This window comes from Rhamphochromis sp. 'chilingali' (genome assembly GCF_963969265.1).
Source record: "Rhamphochromis sp. 'chilingali' genome assembly, chromosome: 20".
NCBI lineage: Eukaryota > Metazoa > Chordata > Actinopteri > Cichliformes > Cichlidae > Rhamphochromis > Rhamphochromis sp. 'chilingali'.
The window spans coordinates 26,539,939-26,560,578 of NC_137947.1; the positions used below are offsets into that span (position 1 = coordinate 26,539,939).

General features: G+C 38.1%; 2 protein-coding genes across 3 annotated transcripts in view; both read left to right on the plus strand.

Moving 5' to 3' along the window:
• Positions 1-12,191: 12,191 nt before the first annotated feature.
• ciao2b (cytosolic iron-sulfur assembly component 2B) lies at positions 12,192-14,322 on the plus strand. The gene is made up of 5 exons (XM_080868431.1): positions 12,192-12,417; positions 13,188-13,267; positions 13,524-13,649; positions 13,792-13,837; positions 13,944-14,322. The coding sequence occupies exons 1-5, from the start codon at positions 12,291-12,293 to the stop codon at positions 14,042-14,044; spliced, it is 480 nt and encodes a 159-aa protein (XP_080724557.1). The 5' UTR covers positions 12,192-12,290; the 3' UTR covers positions 14,045-14,322.
• Positions 14,323-17,547: 3,225 nt separating this feature from the next.
• wipf1b (WAS/WASL interacting protein family, member 1b) overlaps positions 17,548-20,640 on the plus strand; it is a 25,584-nt gene continuing 22,491 nt past the window's right edge. For both annotated transcript variants that reach the window (XM_080868902.1, XM_080868903.1), the window contains exon 1: positions 17,548-17,710. The gene's annotated coding sequence lies outside the window, so the exon portion shown is untranslated. The remainder of the gene's footprint in view (positions 17,711-20,640) is intronic.

The following is a 20,640-nucleotide window of genomic DNA, read 5'->3' on the forward strand; positions in this document are numbered from 1 at the left end:
AAGGTTACCCCCTCGTGCAATAAAGAGCATGTATGTAGTATCACAGGGCGGCCAATCAATTTGTTTCATTAACTCATATACACAAGGCATTTTGTAGAGGGTATAACAGCCGTGGCAGTTTGTCTTAAAACAACTGTAATCTGCACATTTCGACTTTTCTCTTAAAGTAGTATTTAGTCTTTTTTGCTATATGCAATTTTGAATTTTTTCAAGATAGTATTGCAACTGCATCTAATATTTACAAAATGATTCTTAATGTAGCCCTAATACTCCTTCCTCAAAGCCCCTAATTTTAGCAGCCTTATCATTTCTTCACGAACCTTATAGTGTGACGTGGGTTTAATAATCTTGGGTATGACATCAAGTCTGTCCATGTTGACTTACATTGATATTACATACTACAAGAGGACCAAAACACTGTAGCTCAGTTCAGCAAAGAAAATGTCTGTTCACTTGCCTCCATTCAAGGACATTTCTGCAACTATTCTGTTCTTTGCATCATTTCCACTTTAACACTCTTTAACCTTCTGAGTTCTCTCAACAGTAAACTGGACTAATAATTTTCATGCTCAAATAATGCAAGCCAATCAGACTCTGCTCCCAGTGCTTATAATATTTCTGCGCTACGTCATTCTGCCTTTCTGACTCTCGTTCATGTGACCTGCCTCCTTTCCATCCCCACTTAATCCTGGTCAATCAGAGAGCTTCATCCAAGTTTCAGACTGCTTCATCTTCACCACCACTCCCAACATCTAGATTCTGCCTTACTTTCTACGATTGCTGGGACTTCACTCTGCTATTATGTTGCTTTACTGAATTCCCAAATAGTTTTATTTAAACTCTGAAAGAACTGGATTTATTAAAGCCCAAATAATCTCTTTATGCTAACAACTGCAAACCATATTTTAACTAATTTCCTTTTATGTTGGCATCCAAAACCTTTCGCTTTGCATGCTTTACTTTCATGTATCCCAGTTGGAATTGTTTTATTTCTTTATTTATTCTCTGCATGTGCCAGTGTTGAGTTGATCAGTACCTTCCTGTTGATCAGTAAGTACAAAGTAGGCACTTTGTGAGATGGTGACCTTGGGTATTTTTTGTGTGGGAGAGTACAAAATCACGCAGTCACCATCCAGTTTTAGTGTTCCCATGTGTTTGGCCTTGTTTGTCCTCCTACTTTCTGCCTCTACCTTGTCCCTTTGGTTTTGTTTGCCTGGCTGAACTGTTCACCCATGTATGAACCCGTTTTTTGCCTGAAGTAAAGTTTGTCTTTTTAAATTTTAACTCTCCTGTCATGTCATGCATCTGAGTTCCCCAGTTTCTCCCTAATAATTATTTCAAAACTATATTTTACACTTGCTGTTTGAAAAATATCTTTATTCCATAATTACATCTGTTAGAAAACATGCCTCTAATCACAATGGGACTCATGTTAAAAATGTGGAACTTGCAGCCTAAATGGCTATCAGTTCCTTTTATGGTTCAGTAGTGCAGGAGACTACACATATGGCCAAGGATTTCAGTACAAACAACCCAGATCACTATACAGAGAATATTAATGAATCTTTATTGATCATATATTCGAGCCAACATCTTTTTTTTTTTTTTTGCCAACTTTCTAATTTGACTAGAAATCCAAAGGCCAGTGTAGTAAGTAGTTCACTCCCAGAATACTTCTATATATGACAAAAATATAGCAGCCCATATATCCCCATAGGAATTTATTCTACTTAAGTGCTTTGAAATTATTCATAATTTATTTTGGTTACACTCTTTAAAGAAAAAAAGTGTTTTTCTTTTCTTTCTTTTTTTTTTAGCCCCAATCTTCAGTTATCTTAGAAAAGTAGGACCCATACTGAGGTCATTTTCCTCCAAAACCCTCTGTGCTGACCTGTTTGCTCTCTCCTCAGCCTCTCCTCTACCAGGCTATCAGGCCAGTAAACCCTGAAAGCCCTCATAGATCAAATCACGGCATCAGTGCTATACTTAAAAAACAGATCCTTCCAAACGGCGTCTCATTTTGGAGTTAAATAGGTCGGTGCTCAGCTGGAACCTTCTACTGCCCTGGAAAAGTAGAGGGCCACACAAAAGAGCAAAAGATAGATAGATAGATAGATAGATAGATAGATAGATAGATAGATAGATAGATAGATAGATAGATAGATAGATAGATAGATAGATAGATAGATAGATAGATAGATAGATAGATAGATAGATAGATAGATAGATAGATAGATAGATAGATAGATAGATAGATAGATAGATAGATATTACTTATTGTAAGCTTAGTTTTACAACTGCCTTATTTCTTTGCCATTTTGCAGGGAGTCTGAGCGAAATATGAATTGGACTGAGAGCAGCAGACATGCCGCCCTGACAGAACATAATTACAGTAAAAGGTCAACAGAGACCCAATCTTCTCTAATGACAGGATAGGAAATGTTGTCTGGGCCGGGAGTGTTAGACGCTGGCAGAAACAGATACAGCTGTTGGTCGTTACCGAGCTGTTTCAAGCAGAGCATGTCCACTTTAGAAATTGTATTAATGCGAGTTTATCATTAACTGGCTGTTTATATTTGGTGTTACAGAACATGGTCATCATTTTGCACTGTCAGCATATTTCTGTGTGGGTCTCTTCAGGTGTGCCCTACTTCCATACTGCTTTACAGTATCTATTATTGTATACTAAATTGCATCCTGTAAATGAATAAACATGAAATGAAATTTAATACTTGTGAAATTAAGTAAACCAGCCAAGTGTCTTCATAACTTGGATTGCAGATGAGTTTAAGTTTCTTTTTCAAATGCAAGCTCATGCAAATCAGCCAAAATAATAAACAGTTTCACATTCAAACACCTGAATCCCTTGTCCCCTCCCCTCTACATGAGGTCACCAGGCAGCTCTATTATATGCATGGATATTTTAGAGGTATAGTTAGAGACCCTTGTCTCTTTAGAGGAAAGGTCAGTCTGAGTGATAAACTTGATCGTACTATGCATATTAATAGGAGTGTTCTTTCTAGAATGAAATTACCCTAATTCACAGGGCAGAAGGTTTGAGTGTGAAAATAATTTGCTGTGACCTTTAGTCATCAGATCTCAATCTTCAGTCAAACACTTATGGGAGGTTGTGGACACGTTACAGAACATTCACCATCATCAAAACATTTGAGGGAATATCTTTGGGAAGAATGGTGTTTAAACCTTCCTGTAGATTCCCAGAGATTTGAGAAGTTAACACTGAGGTACATCAGGAGCATTAAAGCTGTTCTGGTGTTCAGCAGATCAAGACCAACTTGGGCTTTTTTTTGCCTTTGTAATGTTATTGTCTGTTGATATATCATTAATGAAAAATACAATTATTGTTATATTTATTTATTGAGAGGGGTTGTTTTGGGTTTTCAAAAGCTTCAATGTCTTTTATTGTTTCATTGTTTTACTTTGTCTCAAAAAAGAGATCCTACTACCCTAACACCATGAGACCCGCTTCTACATGTTCTCCAAACTGCATGGCACAAAACACACATCAAAGAACATGCATGCCTGCAGTATGACATCAATGTTTCGTTTATCAAGGGTCTTGTTTTCTCTTGTTAAAGTACATCTCAGCCACCAGACTTAAAACAACAGCAAAGTGATGCTGCGTGCTGGAGAAAGGCTGCAGTTATGCGAGGCAAATTGGTCATTGCCCACTTGAACTGTGACATAAGCTTTTTATATTTGCACTTGAGGAGCACTTGACTCACTGCAGTCTTCCCAATGAATTTCAGACAAATTGATTTCGCAAAGTGCCTCTTGGATGGTTTGGGAGACAGTGTAATGGCAAGCTGTGATCAACAGTATTCACGGAGCAGCAGGAAGGCAAAGGTGAGGTTGAGTCATCAGTAGCAAAATGATCACTTGTCACGCAAACCAGTGTGGTTTCAGTGGAAATGTGTATAAAAGGTTATACTCACCAGACACTTTGTTGGCAGGGTGGACCTCCCTTTGCCTTCAGAACTGCCGTAATTTTTGTGGCATATATTCTGGACTGTGTATCCATGATGTGAATCTCCCGTTCCCTCACATCTCAAGGCGTTCTATAGGATTAAGATCTAGTGACGTGGAGGCCATCTGAGTAGATTAAACTCATTGTGACAAAACCAGTTTGAGATGATTTTAGCTTTCTGATATGGCACTGTATTATGCTGGAAGCGGGCATCAAAAGATGGGTACACTTCTGATGGCCTCTGATGGACAACATTACTCAGAACGTGCCATCTAAACAATGCTGATAGGAGTGGCACTCAGTGTGGTCTTCTGCTGCTGTAGTCCATCTGCTTCAAGGTTTGATGAGATGTGCATTCAGATGTTGTTCTGCTTGCATTGGTTGCTACAGTCTAGCCATTTATCTCTGACCTCTTTTCCTACAACAATAATATTTTCACCTAGAGAACTGGATATTTTCTCTTTGAATATTGTATGATTGTTGGTGCCAAAGAGGCTCATCTGAGTATTTCAGAAAGTATTTCCCACACGACCATCTCTAAGATTTATAAAGAATGATCTCACAAAGTCATTTAAAAATCACCATTCTTCTTCACTGATGTTTGGTTTGAGCTTCAGCAGGTCATCTTGACCATATCTTTATCCCGCATTGTATTGAGTTGCGGCCATGTGGTCATCAGATTACATGCTGACATTAAAGAGCAGTTGAACAGGTGAAATTTGTAATGTGGCCGGTGAGTTTGTAACAACATGTAACAACTAACGTGTGTTCTTTGGTTGTTTTCAGGTTGGTGTGAGCTCACCATTGAGCTGATGTGTCATGAGAGAATGACTATAGGATTTAAACACGGCAAGGTTTCAGTTTGTTGCTGGTGAAACTTTGTTGGGCTTATTCTGTTTGTGTGTGAGGCTGAATCAATACAAAATAATTTCTCCCTCTATACCCTCATATGTCACTGTCTGAACTCACTCTACTACAATCTTATGATCCTTTCAGACTGAAGTCTCCCTCTGAAGTCCTGTCTATGTGCTTCTCCCTCTTCTCTCTATGGACAGAAGGTACATTTATCACAGTCTTTCCTACATAAATCTGACTGAAAGAGAGAAAAACAACCAGCACCCTCTTGTGAAGCTATCCTGAGGTTCACTGACTGGCTGCAGGGCCTCTGTTCTTGTCTTCCTCGCTGCTGTCACTGCTTAGAAAATAAACAAGTTCACAGCAGCTGGCTTCCTTTACATAAAAAGCTTTATATTTCTTCCCCACCTTTGCTAGAGAACTGAATGTTATATTTGACGTAACAACCTTACAGTCACATATAGTAATATTCATTATATTGCGTTTTTTTAATGTGCTCTCATTTGGTAATGAGACATGAGGTTATGGCTTTCAAAAGAGAGCAGAGGCAAGCCTGCTTTAAATATCTTTTTAAAAGGTGTTTTCAGTACAAAACTAACCAAAATGCCCTGCAGAGAGAATTCAAAAGTCCTGCCAAAGCGAAAGGCACTGAGATATAACTGCAGACCGAACAAGAAACATCAAAAAATATTGCAATCTTTCAGTTTTGTGTGCTGTGAATCTCACACACAAGAGCAGTTGAAATGTTTAGCAGTCAGTGTGAGAAAACACAAGGGACGAGAGCAATGGGGGAAAGTCAAAGTATTGATCTATATCTCCAACATCAGAAATATTTCCACAGAAAAAAAGGACCAGCTCATCCTCTGTTCTTGCCAGCATGAGTTGGGCATTAACTGACAACTGCTATGTCTGGAAATGTATGACCTCCAAGGGCTCAGCCCACACCAAACCTCAGCGTTGTGGTGGGAATTTAATGAGCTTTTATTGATTCTAGACTTGTCGGATGGACCGACAGAACAGTTGGTGGGAAAAAGGCCTCTTTCATTTTAATTTCAAACATTTTTGTGTGGAATAAGTTGTTAACTTTTATTTAAATTTATTCAGTTCAAGGGACAGTTTAATCTGGAATTTCCTTCTCCATTGCATTTTCATGATAATTAAATATAAAATACATTATTCACATTAGTTTGAGGTCTATCAATATGAGATCACTGAACATTTAAAGGCCTGGAAGAGTATCCAGAAGTATAATTGCAGCCTTTCTTTGTGATGCACCACTAGCTGTTGAAAAGCAAGTAGTGGTGTAAAGCCCTGTGCTTGTCGTAAACATTTTTATTGGTCATTAATTCATTGTTTGCTCCATAAAATTAAGAATACACTCATTGCATTCACCATTTTCAAGAAGACATCTCAGCATGTTTCATTTTTGTCTGGCCCGCACTGGGAACGTCTCATCAACTGTTTTTACACTAATAGATTAAGATAAAATGGCTCAGTTGACATCCAAAGGCCTTATCTTCTGTATAAAACTCTTCAAATGTTCAAATATTGTGTATTTTATTTAAATATTATAGTCACAAAACATCCTAAGATTAAAAGCTGCAGTGTTGCTAGATGTTTTTAGATTAGAACACTTACATTAGGACCCTTTGTTCCTTAATCTTTCTTCCTCTGTTGTCCCTCTCCTTTTGTTTCCTGTTTTTGCTCCCCTTGCTGTTTCTGTTTGCATTTCTCTGGCTCCACTCCAACCAGTATGTACCCCTGCGGCTCATTGACTTGAGCAGTATATGTACCCTGGCTCTCTGCTTACACTCCTGCTTCAGTGATAGTTAAACTGAGCCAAAGATCAAACCTATATTACCTTTAAAAGCTCCTCTTAAATAATCGTTAACTTGTCTTCGAGTGCTGTGCATCTGGGTCGCGAGACTGACATTGTTAATTAAAGACCAGGTTTTCTGGATGATCTCCTGTATTCTTGATGAAATGATCAACATTATTTATCAGCCACAGTGATATGTGTGTGCATATGTGATTGATATGTATGACTAGTGTTGCCAGCACTGGAGGGCAGATATCTGTGGAAATAAACTATTACATATTAGTTTTCAAGAGCTGTCATGTTGATCATCCCTTATTTAAGGCTCATTTCCCCACAAGTCAGTGAACAGCCAGAAAACATTGATGCCTGATTTGATGTGATGGTGGATAAATACACAGAGAGTAAAGATGTGGGGAGGGAGAACCCCACAGCAGGAGGACTCTCGTGTCAAACCTATACCACCTTGGAGGAGATCACATCTTTTAGAGACGACCTGGTCCCTGTGAAGCTGAATGACACTAAAACTGGAAGAAAGAGAAATAATTGCACTATTAGAGGGATGCAAGTCAAAACATGAAAACAAACAGAACACTGTCCCACTTTTTATTTTTTACAAAATCAATAGGCTATATGAAATAAAATGAAAACAAACCAGAGGGTGTTCCATGTAAAGTTGCTGCAAAAACATTAAGGATATCTAAGGAAAAAATGACTCAAATATAGCTGTGACTGAAAGCATGCTTGCTATCTCATTACTAGTGTGAGGAGTCAGCAGTCGAAATATAGAGAACAGTAGAGATTCAAATTGGCTCCTGAGAGGTTTGAAAAAAAATGATCAATTTTGGAAGCTGGATTTGCATTTGCAAGACATTTAACACATTTTAACTGGACCCTGAACAGATGAGCTGTTCTTTAAACTGAACTGGTTAGTCTTCATGTTTTTGAACTGGAGTTTACTTCTCTATGTGGTTGAACTTGAGGGTTTTTATCAGCTCCCTTGACATCCAGCAGCTCAAACTATTATAAGAGATGACAAGTGACTGTTCCAAAGTATAAACCTGTTTCATCTTTTACACCTCTCTCTCTTCCTCTGTAAGACTCCCGAAACCTGTGCTGCTCCCCTCCCTGCACAAAAATGACGAAATTATTAATTAACTGATCCAAAGGAGCAGCCATATCATACTATAGAGTCCCACTAAACCTGCGCTTAAAGAGCTGAGCTTACATCAGCTTAAACAGCCCATGAAAGACATTTACTGTATGCGGTGCTGTTTTGTCGCTGGATGATATTAAATGAGACACACAAAACGCTGAAGCCGCTCTTAAAAATTGTGAGCTAGTTTAATTTACGCCTTCAATAAATGTTCTGCCACATCCTTTTTTTATAAATAGTTGTTCAAATGATAGTCTCTTTGGCTGGTTCCTTCACCTAATTCCCCCGAGGGCGAGGTAAAAGCAGAAAAGAAATTCTTCCTGACTCTTCGAAATTGCTTTCCAAAGTAAGTCATCTTCTGCTGTCACTTTGTGACTGCTGCAGTCACTCTGAATATGCACATTAATGTGAAACAATGAGCAAACTCCTGAAAAGGAAAATGTCAACATTTCTAAAAGGCAGCAATTATGAAACACATAGTTATTAACTTTTCAACTGGATCATTCTAAAAGACTGAACAATAATTTGTCAGAACTGATACTTTCCTCTTTGAGAGGAAAATGCAACCTGAAACTTAAAAAGAGGCACGATGTCTCATCCATTCTCATCTCACTCACAGTATGGGGTATAAACCATGAGTTAGATAAATAATTTAAAACTAAAAGATCTTGATTTTGCCATTTCATGTTTAATTCAATGAATAACAAAACATAGGTTTAGCATGAGTGAACACATCATATAAAAGCTTATGTTCAAACTTCATTGTTCACTCTGGTTGTAGCTTTTGTAAAGAGAAAAAAAAAAGTCTGGTTCCTATAGTTTGTATTTCTCCTCCAAAAGTTTACCTTTGACCTTGTATTATTTTATGCACTCCAGTGGCCAAAACCCATAGTACAAAAGGTCATGGCTTTCTGGGCTTAATTACAAAGCTGTAGCAAATCTTAAACAATATAAATGTCAACTTGAATTATCAGAATTTACACAATATTGGTCAACTTTTTTTAATGCAGGTTCACAAATATGACATGGCAGCAGTGTACAGGTGGAAATCACTAACCTGGTAAGGAAAAATGAGCTTTTATGCTGATGTGGCAGAGATTTTTAAAGCATTTAAATGATACAGTTTCACTGATGTCTTTAACTTTATAAACTTAAACCATGATCCTAATAATTCGCAAGTAAAAGTGACAGCATGCAAGACAAGGCTTGTTCTCCTGGAAGTATTTTTGTTTTATTTTGCTTTCATTTCTGTTACAAAAATGAATAATTAAAATGATAAAATCTCTCTAAATTTTCCAGGATTTGTATTCCCACACTGGTGATTTGCGTAGCTGCCTGGATATGCAGAGAGAGGGATATGAGGGATTGAACCTCCAAAAAGCCATCAGTGCAATGCCCTGCACAGGTCAAATAATGACTTGTTGCAAAGTTGACTCGAACAGAAAAGAGAGCACGAGCAAAGCTCACCCTTAACAAGGAGAAGTGTGAAAACATCAAAGATCAAGAGGAAAAAAAACAGGAGAAGCACAGAGAGCTGCACTGGACAGTTTCCATTCTTTGATAATCTTTTTCCTTCACTACAAACTTCTTTGCATGTTATGACTTCTTTCTCCTCAGCTGCAGGGGCAAAGCTACAGAGCTACCAAGTAGCCGAATCATGAAAAATAGCAGTTGACATTTCTGGTTATTCAACCTATTTTTTGCCCGGACCCAGGTGACAGTAGACAACTGTTATACACAGACATGGGTCTACAAAGCTCTGCCTGGCACCTATGGACTACCATCACACTAACATGCAGGGTGCTTTAGTGATTGTCTGCTTCTTGCTACTGTTCTTACATCACATAGCAAGAGTGAAATTTACACTCCTAATGTCAAGCACTGACCTCCGTTCTGGTGTGACTGCTGTCCATCAAGTGGATAAATCACATTTACATTGTCTTTAGTCTTTATTTTAATGCCAAAAAATTAGCTACCGTAATTTAAAAGTTGTCTTGAGAGGGAAGTTCAAGCCTTCTATGCTTTTCCATTTCTCTGCACCTAATTTTTGCACTGTGTATTTCAAAAAACTACAAATACAGTCAAACCTAAAGACCTCTTTGCAATAAAATTTGCTAGTCCTCCATAATCCATTTTTGGGAATACATTGTGACATTAAGGAAAATAATCTACCCATATTTCTTCATATTGCAAACATTTGCTGCTATTTATATGGCAAGCTGTGAACTGGTTGTCTGCAGCTTTGTCTCATTATGCACATCAGGTGTGCTGCTCCGGGCTCAACACCACCAGTGGTTCTCTATAAATATGGAATCCCACCATGCTCTGAACACAAAGACCAAATGAGGAACAATCACATAATGCACACAGTGCATGGCAGCAGCAAGCTGCTCTCCACAGGTAGCTCCATTTTATTATCAGTACTGTTGAGAATTTTAAAAAAGACTTCTTTAAATTCAGAAGCTTAAGAAACCCATGTCTGACAAACAGTGTTCATTTTTCACAAATGTTTTGACTTCAGAACAGGATATTATTTCCTTCACATTCACAATGTCAGACCATGAAAAACTCACCTCTCTGGACTCTCTACATTATGCAGCAGCAAACTCTTACTTCTCATTCTGATAGTGCACTGCATTAATGCGAAACATTAAACTTTACTGTTTGTGCCTCATTTATCTACATGCTTCTAAACTTTTCATCCCCAAATGCTGAAGGTTGTCTAATCAGGTGTTCTGATTAGACATTAAGCTTGTGAGATATTTAAGACTGGTAATGTTGATATGATTTTAATTTAGCAGCTCATTAAGATTTTGCCTTTTATAATGAAAATGTTCAGTCTTTTTCATGTAGTTGCAAGACACTGAGGTTTTGGAGTCATATGTGCTGATAATGCAATTCTTGCATAAATTGGACTTAGCAGTGAACATTTTTTCTATCTAATTTCATAGAAACAACTATTTATAAATAGCATGTTACCACCTGAAACCAGAATTGTGACTCTAAAGGTTGTTAGTCCATATTGTCACAGTTAGGAAAATATTTTCGCCCTTTCAAACTGTCGCTGCCCTTATCCATGACATTTTTGTTAAAACATGTGTCAGCGGCCGTGCGCAGTCTCATTATATGCACATTTTTTCTCAAAAAGGTGAACATATCAGGCTGAAGTAAAACTTCACATCTACCGCACTCCATATTTCCAGTGACTGCAGCAGTTCATTAAGATTCTGACTTGATAGAAGTAGGTGATGGTGGTTGTGTAGTACAGAAATGAAGACCATATGATAATTTAATCTTTAAATAAAGTGCTTCCATAAAGGGGTTTGGCTGAAAGGCTGACACAAATATGTAATACCTGTGTTCTAACCAGTTTGTTTTAATTTTTTCAAAGATAATCATTGCAGTGAGTTTGTAGGGACTTAACATCAAAATGGTTAAATTACTGTGTTTAATTGAGTTGTAGATACCAGTTTAGCTTTGAATACAGTTACAAATTCTCATTATCATACTCGAACTTTGCAAACAGAGAGAAAATTCTAGGAAACTAAAGCGAGAACTTACAGGTAATGGCATAAAAATCAGGAATAGCTAACCCACCAATCTAAACTACCACTGGTGGCTTGTCATAAATTAATTAGGATACACTTTTTACTCTGCACAGATGAAAAAGCAGAATCGCTCTTCTTCCCGCTAACAGGTCAAATGTGTTTGTGTACAAAATAAAAGAAATGCGAGAAAAAGAAATATGTTTGTGTTTAAAAAAAAAACACAAACTAAAATATAGTAAAAAAAAAACAACAAAAAAACAATAAAGTAATAATGTTTCATGTAAAAATTCCTGTGAAATTAAGATTATTGTGGTCAGTATATTGTTATTGCAATAACACTTTTATTAAAGCGTATTCTGTGTTAGTGTCAAGTGCTAAAATGGGCTGTATCTGCCATCTGCCGGACAAACAGGGAAACATATGCCAGTAAAAATAATATATATATTTCCATGTACAGTCTAAGCCTTCAAAATGGGAAGCCTGGGGAAATTTGAAAATAGCAAGAGAATAAGCAAAGACTAGGAAAGGAAATTTAAATGGTATTTTTTAAACATTTGTATAGGCTTACACGTCCGAAAACGCACGAAGTTAACTGAATATCCTACTAAAAGAATGTGTATTTGTATACGGATTATCCATTGTTTAAATATTTTATATATATATATATATATATATATATATATATATATATATATATATATATATATATATATATATATATATATATATATATATATATTATTATTATTATTTTTTTTTTTTTTTTTTAATATTGAACGTCGCAATGTTGGCAAAGAGAGGAAGTGACGTAAGATTTGCGCATGCGGTTACCGATTGGGTTTCCGGTACGGATCGGGTAGAGACAGCAAGCTCTAACAAAATACGAGGTTTTTTACTGTTTAACGCGGACTAAAGTAAGCGCTGAAGATGTCCGAGGGGACCCGCTTGGAGAATGCAAACCCTGTGATTTTTCAGCGGTCGGGGGACAGAGTACAGACGGCGTCCGAAGAGGATGAAGACGTCCACGACCCCATCGACGACAGAGAAATATTCGATATCCTGTTTTCATGTTTTACTGTGGTTTAGAGTGCATTTACGCTTTAGAGATATGCCCTTCATCATTTTTTTTTTACTGATGTTCATGTATTCTATTATTTGCCTGACTTAAAAGCTAATGCCAGTGCCATTCAGCTAGATAATGAAATGGAGGGAGTTAACAGCAGTTTAAGAAGTAGCACGATTGTATCTGGGTTTACCGACAAGTAACAGTAGTCACATTTTTAGTATTGAAAGCGTAACTAAACATTTTGAAGTGCAACTGTGTTTTAATAGGTTAGTTAACCATCGTAGATTAAATTTATAAACACCGTTAATGATTTAGGTTGCTCAATTCGTATTCTCAGGAATGTAAAATTGTCTCATTTTTGTAAATATATTTTATTATATAATTTGAACAATTTGACAGTTTTTAATTGAGTTATTGTTAAGCTGATGTTAGTATTTCTTGGACTTAGGTACAGTGGCTATGCAAACAGCTTAAAGTTTGTCTTTTTGTCCTTTCTTTCCCCTCCTCCCAACTGGTTATGGCCAATCTCTGTACTTTGAAAAGCCTGATTCTGCTGGAGGTCTCTCCCTGTTACAAGGGAGCTCTTCTGTTCCACTTTTACCAAACACTTGCTTCACAGGAGATATCGTTCTTTGCGTTTCTTTCTAATATTGTTGGATCTTTACTTTAATATCATTAGTACACTGATTACAGTAGTGCAGAAACAAAAATATTTATTATTTGTATTATACCGTCTTGAATTCTTTAACTAAAGTTACATCTGATCAGATCTATCAATGACCCAGAGCATCCACTGTCACTGGAAGAGCTCAATGTTGTGGAGCAAGTTCGAGTTAAGGTATGTTTTTTTTTTTTGCTTCCTATTATCTTATATTTTTCCTATGTTTGTAGTAGTGTGAATAAAGAAATAAAAAGATGCTCTATAACACACTTGCAGATTACTTTAGTAAAGACATGGTTGAAGACAGTTGAATCCAACAACAAACATTTCATTCAAAAGTATTAACAGTGAATTTCATTGATAAATGAATGCAGTATGCTGTTAGGAAGATAAATTGATGAATGAGGTTTATTATTTGTGTATGCTTCCTCAGGTTAATGATGCAGAGAGTACTGTGGGTATTGAGTTCACGCCCACCATCCCTCACTGCAGCATGGCAACACTCATTGGTCTGTCCATCAAAGTCAAGCTTCTGCGCTCCCTGCCAGACAGGTTCAAAGTATGTTTATGCATGTTTTTTCACATGGCATGCACATTTAACCTTAAACATATTTTACAGTGTCAAATTTTTATGTGCTTTAATTTTTTGTTATTTTCAATTGTGGCCTAAATTGCAGTATATTTTTTCTATTTCCTCTCAGATTGATGTTTGTATCACTCCTGGGACTCATGCTTCAGAGGAAGCAGGTAAAACTCCATAGAGAGAAACGAGGCGAGATGGAATTTTAGACCATTTTTACCAGTATAATCGAATGCATTATTTATCATACTGCTTATGTCATTGTGTGTACAGTGAACAAACAGCTGGCAGACAAAGAGAGAGTGGCAGCAGCTCTGGAGAATGCATCTCTACTGGAGGTGGTCAACCAGTGTCTGTCGACCAGGAGCATCTGAACAGTCAGCCAGCTTTACTCTTGTCAGCTTTTAGACTCAGATTTTTGCAGGAGGACTTGTTTGGTTTCTTTGAAAACTTGGTTTGTATCTACCAACTATCTGCACACCCCTACTCCTGGTATGAGTAGTGGGAATGATCAGGATCATACAGGTTCTGTACATTGGCAACATTTACTGAATAAGAGTGCAGACAAAGCCAGTTCTTAAATTGCCAAAGAATAATATAATCTGAGTGTAAGCTCGTAACACAGAGTCGTTTGGACAAATAAATTATTCTTCCACCTGGAAATTTTAACAGTGTGGAAATGCAGAGAAACTCTACCTGTTACATTTGTCATATACACTCACCGGCCACTTTGTCAGGTATACCTGTTCAACTGCTCGTTCATTTAATTATTAATCAGCCACTCTTATGTGAAGAACCAAATGCATTTCAACATATATACACGAGAAGGGTCATCCGCTGAAGTTTCAGTGCTAGACTGGCTGGCCTGAGGATGTTATAAAATGCTTATCTAGTGGGGTTTCCCCACTCTCCATCCACTTGTGGGGTTTACAGAGAATGGTCTAAATAAAAAAGAGAAAATATCCAGTGAGAGGCAGGTTTCTGTTAGATTTGTATTGTTGGATTGTCATTTATGCCTAGAAATATATATTTATATATGCTTAGCTTTGAAGGTCTGTAACAACTCTGTGTAGCATGAAGAGGGGAGTGCGTTCACTCCTCTTCAGAGGGTTCTGGCATAGATCACACACCTCCTAGGAGAGGTCGTATCTTCTCTTGCTGATATATGGTATAGCAAACACACGTATATCTGTTTAAGTATAAGAGCCTTTTGTTCAGATGGACCGCTAGACTCCTGGCACCAGCTTTGGGGAGTCTTCACAGGGTCACATCTTGACCTCACACAGACAAGGTATTCTTTGTCCACATGTATACCTATATGAAATGTCATATGTTAATGAACCTATACATATTCATGTAACCACAATAAAAGGATTGCTATGGGAAACTGTATTTATTCTTATTGTATTCTAATTTTTGCCTCATAACTTTTGCACTGTCCACTTCCTGCTGTGACAAAACAAATTTCCCACGTGTGGGACTAATAAAGCTTATCTTATCTTATCTTAAACCTGGTTGAGAGTGACGGAGGTCAAGTGGGTGGAACGACACTTGGCTCCAGGCAGGTCTCCCTCATGCATGAGTAACACAAAGAACTTTGCTTCCAGCATCATTCCACAAAACTGAAGTCTACTCACTGGTTTCTTGAACATGCCAATAACTTCACTGTACTCCAATGGCCTCCACAGTCACCAGATCTCAATCCAATAGAGCAGCGGTTCCCTTCATGGGCCACGGACCGGTACCGGTCTGTGAGTGGTTTGGTACCGGGCCGCGAGAGTTGAGGCTCGGGTTCCAACGTGATAACAGTAAGGTGTACCTAACAAAGGCATTTGTGACTCATAATTTCTCTGCAATAACTGTTGTATATAATCTTAATGTTTTTGAAATGTTATTAAAATGTACAGCTTATTAAATGAAAATGATGCTTTTGTCTTTTTTCCCTGTACGTGTACTGTGATGTAGAACTTTTACTACAGAGCTGGTAATTTATGGTTAAACACGGCAACTGTTTATTTAGTAAAACTTGTGTTTACATTAGTCCACCAGGAGGCAGCCTTGTCTTATTCGTGTAAGGCGGGCCACGTGAAGCTTATGTCCGTCAGATGTGAGGAGGCATTCTGGCAGAACAAACTGCACCTCTGATATGTCCAGCATGCTTGTCCACCCACTCACCAATCAGCTCGGGTTTCCTTTAAGTCCTTTTTTGCAAGAAGGGCTTCTGCATTGTCACAAGCATTTCTGAACTCATGTTGTGTAAAAGACGTGTAACTTTAGCACAAATATGAAAATAATATGTGAGTAAGATATAGTTCAAAATGTTAAAATCAAGCAAAAGAATGATAAAACATGGATTTGTTTTTGTTTTTTTAATTTTAAAAGTAAGTATCGCGATACAGCTGTTTGTCTCGCTGGGGGAAAAGGGTTATGTAATCAAACTGTTGACGGTCTTCTCTCTGAGAGTGGAATTTGGTGTTTCTTTCCAAATTCAATGACGTCAGAAACCCTTATATATAGTGTTTGTGTGTCTTTTGAGAAAATAAACTTTTTCAGGTCACACTAATGCTGTTTTTTCTCTCTCTTGTTCCACATCTGGAAACATTGCATCACTATTAAAACTCCGGATAAGAGACCCTGCCGGCACAGCTGCATTGGCCGAACCCAGAGTCATACCTTCAAAGAGTTGAGCCTAGGAAGGAGGAAAAATACTGTCATCTGAAAATGAAAATGGCATGAACAGAACAGGATCATTTTAGGTCTATGTAGATGTAAAAGATGGGGGTAGAAATGACATTTGTGGGGAGAAAAGCTTTTAACCATAAAGCATTTTTTAGTGTTTCCCTGGCAGTTCTTTATACCGTTTATGTTCAAGTGATCACTAAAATTGAAGTTCATTTAGGTAATGATGAACAAGTAATTACTTGGAGGTGTTCCAAGAGGGATGCCAAGCTGAAAGACTTGCTTCTAGAAGAGGTTTAGATTTGCTCAGTCAGTTTAAGAGGAGAGGTGGTTATCTACCAGTCAGAAGGTCAGTGGTTTGATCCCTGGCTCTTTCAATCCATAAATTGTTCTTGAGGCAAGATACTGCACCCCACAGTTTTCCTGACGTATCCCACAGACATCCAGCGTGTACATTATTGTGTGAACAGATGATTGTGGCTTCTTGAAAAAGCTGCTATTAAGTACAGTTGCTTTCATTTGTTACCTGGTTGAATAGCTAAGGGGCTGCTTCCAGGAGCTTTTGAATAGGAAGACAAGGGGGGACCAAGAACAAGGCAGGAGAACCCGACAGGAAAACAAAATGTTTGATCAGGGATTTTAGAAAGCATGGAAACACTGCATATTATTGTGTGCATCATTTGCAGGCCTGTGCAGCCAGATCAATGCTAAGACATGAAAAGGGTTACATATCATTTATCATTTTGTAAAGAATAGCTGTTTCCAAAGTGGCAAACAAAGTATTTAGCCATTGAAGAATATGTCAAAATTCTACTGAAGTAGCATAATAGTACTGATTCTTCTAAAAAATAAAATATATAAAGCTTAAAACACCTAAAATACAAATGCATATTTGTTACCTGCCATTCTCTTTACAGTATTTTGGCAGTTAGCTGCACCTACAATCCTTTTTCAGGTCTGGCCAGTGCCACCACATACCTTCCCCTCTAGACACACACCTACATCTTAATATTTACTGGTAACACTACCGAAGTTATTACAATGTTTTATGACTAAATGTCTTGTGTTGTCTATAGAAAGTATAAATATTATTTATGGTCTCATTTAGCTAAACTACATTTTCCACACAGTCACTGTGATCATGAAACTACTTCCTCATGTAGCTCTCCTTCAGCAGTCTTTGCTCAACCCACTGTGCACAAGGCTCTGGATGAGGCGAGTGTGGCAGGGCTGTCTGTCTGCCTGCCAGCCCTCTGCAGACTTCAGGATTGGCTGCGTAGCGGTCCTCAACATCAACCATATTGTGTTGACGGTCGATGGAAGATTACATCGGCCGTGGACAGCAATTCGGTCTTGCAGAGGTAAGTTAAGCAAACATTGTCTTAAATTTCGTTGAAGTTTTGCTTTTGTGTGATTGTGTGGAGAAAATAAAAAGCTTCACTTAAGCGGAAACCGTGACAGACGAGTTCGCTGTACAAGCAGAAAGAAGGAGAATTGTCATCTTTCCGAAAGCAGCTGGGAATGATTTGAGCAGAGATGGAAACAACTGTTTATTTCAAGATCAGAAGAGTAGTTTACACGCTTAAAATACGACTTTAAGGCACTTGCGGGGATCTGGCTGGGACTTTGGGCACAGGCCAGGGTTTTTTTCCTTCTTCATTCCACCCACAAATAGTGCTCAGTGTTGGTTTCTGTTAAAACTTCCGATTTTTCATAGATCATGAAGATGTAGCTCGTCTCTCTTACAGTTAAGCTACACATAAGGCATGCGTTTCGTGTTGCGTAATTGTAAAGAGAGCTACAGGCGTGCGGGGACGGGCTGCAATGTTGGGTTTTATTTTCAAAGAGCCTTGTAAAAAGCAGGGGCCACTTGTGGCAACACACACACACACATACAAAAATGCACTTGACTACAGCTGCACAGAAGAGATATTAGGCTGAAAGCGTATAACGCGAGTTTGTGTGCGTCCACAACCTGTTTGGCAAGCAGTATCTCTGCATGCACTTACACAGACAGATTCATAAACCCGAGCTAGTACTGTAAACGTTTAGTTTATAAGGCTACTTACTTTGAATGGAGGAATGGCGACAACACATTAATCAAATGGGGAACACAGTACTGCTTCCCTTCTCTGCAAGGCCTGGAGAGTCACTTTCACAGTTTAGCAGCCACTTTATCTGACATTTCTTAGCTCCAGTCTGACTTGCATGGCTTTATCAGTAGTTTAAATCAGTTGACTTTTTCTTTCTTTCCACTGTGTAGCTTTTCTTGATATTGTGTAATATCTCACCTGTTACTGTTGTTCAAAAAACTTTACGTTTTGGTGCCTGGGTAGATAACTTTTTTCAGATATGGGGAGTCGGCAAACATGCTGGTATAGTTCGGGACACTTGACACTAAAAGGAACACTTGTAAATTAACCAAGTATACATTTCGTTCTGAATGGTGTGAAATTGACTTGAATTCAGTTTTCCGTACTGAAGCACTACTGAAATGCTATTTGTGCATTTGTCAATATGTAGCCACTTCTTATTTCTTATATCCTCAGTGTATTAATTCACCAAACCTCCTGGTTTGTCCCAGACCTCTCTCACTTTATTTACTTAATTGCATAATGTATTCAGAGCATTAGTGCACCAGTAGCTCCAGGGATGATGATCCAGTGTGATCTGTGCATTTCATCAAAGCAATGTCTAGAAGGACAAAAGAATAGAGTAGGCTGTAAGTATCTTGGATCTTAATGACTCATTTTATTACCCCCCCCCCCCCCCCCCCCCCAAAAAAAAAAAAAAAAAAGGTTTTAAATGCCTCTTTTAGAGGGGATGATGTTGTCGTGTTGTTCCTGGAACTATGGCACCTATAGAGATTTGTTTCTTCCATTAGAAAGTTTTGTTAATTTAAGATTATTAGAGATGCTTTTAAACTGAAAGCATTACCATACAAGCACTCATTGAGCTTTGTTCCATCCTCAGTAAGAAGCAGGCTTTATTGCTCATAAGTAGAGCCTCTTGAAATCTGCAGTGAAGTCAAGTATCCTTAACTGGGGAAATGGACTGTATTCTTGAAATTACTTTTAACTGAGGACAGTTTAGAGCACTTTACATTTACCTATGCTGCAAGAGCGCCTGTATCAGCTACTGGGATAATGTTTGGATACATTGTGGGGGCTCAGGGTTAGGATTATGTGTCTTGACCTTTAGTATCTTGCTGAAAGTTACTTGACTGCGTGAGTGATGATGACTAGAAGTGGTGCTTTTTGGGATCCTGAAACTTGGAAAAAAATCCAATACTTTCACGTCAGTGCCATCACATCTTCTTTGACTTGACCTTTTCAAGCTTTGTCTATTAAGCGGCCTAATAAGGTAGCTGTGTGTAAATATGTGGTGTTCCTGTGTAACCTTATTTTGGACTGAACCTGTTACTTCTCTGGATTACAACCTTCAAAAAGAGCAGCACTGTGTAGAAAGTTTTGTTCTACTTTATGTCCGGGTTTCATTAAAATCGTTTGAGGTTTTGGTCATTGCACAACAGAGGGCAGCCTCGTGAGTGTGCTCATATCGCCCCCGGTTGTATTTCATTCATGTGCCTCGTCACAGAACTAGTATTAGCTCAGAGTTCTTTTCATTCCACAGTGCGCAGTGGGCCGAACCCAGCGTCAGTTAGGAAGCGAGGAGCTTCCACTTCTGTCATCTCCTAAAATAACTCAGAAAAGACATGTTCTAAGAAACATCATACCATTTCCTTCTATGAAGGCTATGATGTGAAAAGAAATGCACCACTGTTCAGATGCATTTGTGTAGCATGTGCGGGTAGTAGTAAAACCAAAAAACTTGTTTTTTGTGCTCTGCTCAGTTTCCTGTGTAAAGCATGTGATTCTGGCACCACTGTGTCCGTCCAGTACTGAAATTCATGACCATGTGCTTCATGTGCCATTAATGTAACCAGCCAAAGCTATAAACAGGCACAGTCACAAATGAAACAATGATTTATGTGGTCAGGAAATGCCAGAGTGGTTAAATTCCAACGCTTGATTAGTATTCCTCCAATTCAATGTCACTATTCATTCTGGTACTCTACGTTTTTCCCAACTGCATATCAATCATGGGATAATTATTTTAACTTAACAGATGTACAAGTTAAAGTGTTTCTTCAAATAAGCATTAGCTGTTGCATATTTTCCGATGTTTTTTTCACACTATTGAAGCATTTAAGTGACACAATTGTGTCATCTCTGTTTAACCTACACTATATGAGTCATATGCGGTCTGATGTGTGATCACAAAGCATCTA

Excerpts from the sequence above, each read along its gene's own strand:
- ciao2b (XM_080868431.1), top strand. The coding sequence starts at position 12,291 with ATGTCCGAGGGGACCCGCTTGGAGAATGCAAACCCTGTGATTTTTCAG. Across the intron at positions 12,418-13,187 it reads CGACGACAGAGAAATATTCG|ATCTGATCAGATCTATCAAT; the intron begins ATATCCTGTTTT and ends AACTAAAGTTAC. Across the intron at positions 13,838-13,943 it reads TCATGCTTCAGAGGAAGCAG|TGAACAAACAGCTGGCAGAC; the intron begins GTAAAACTCCAT and ends TTGTGTGTACAG.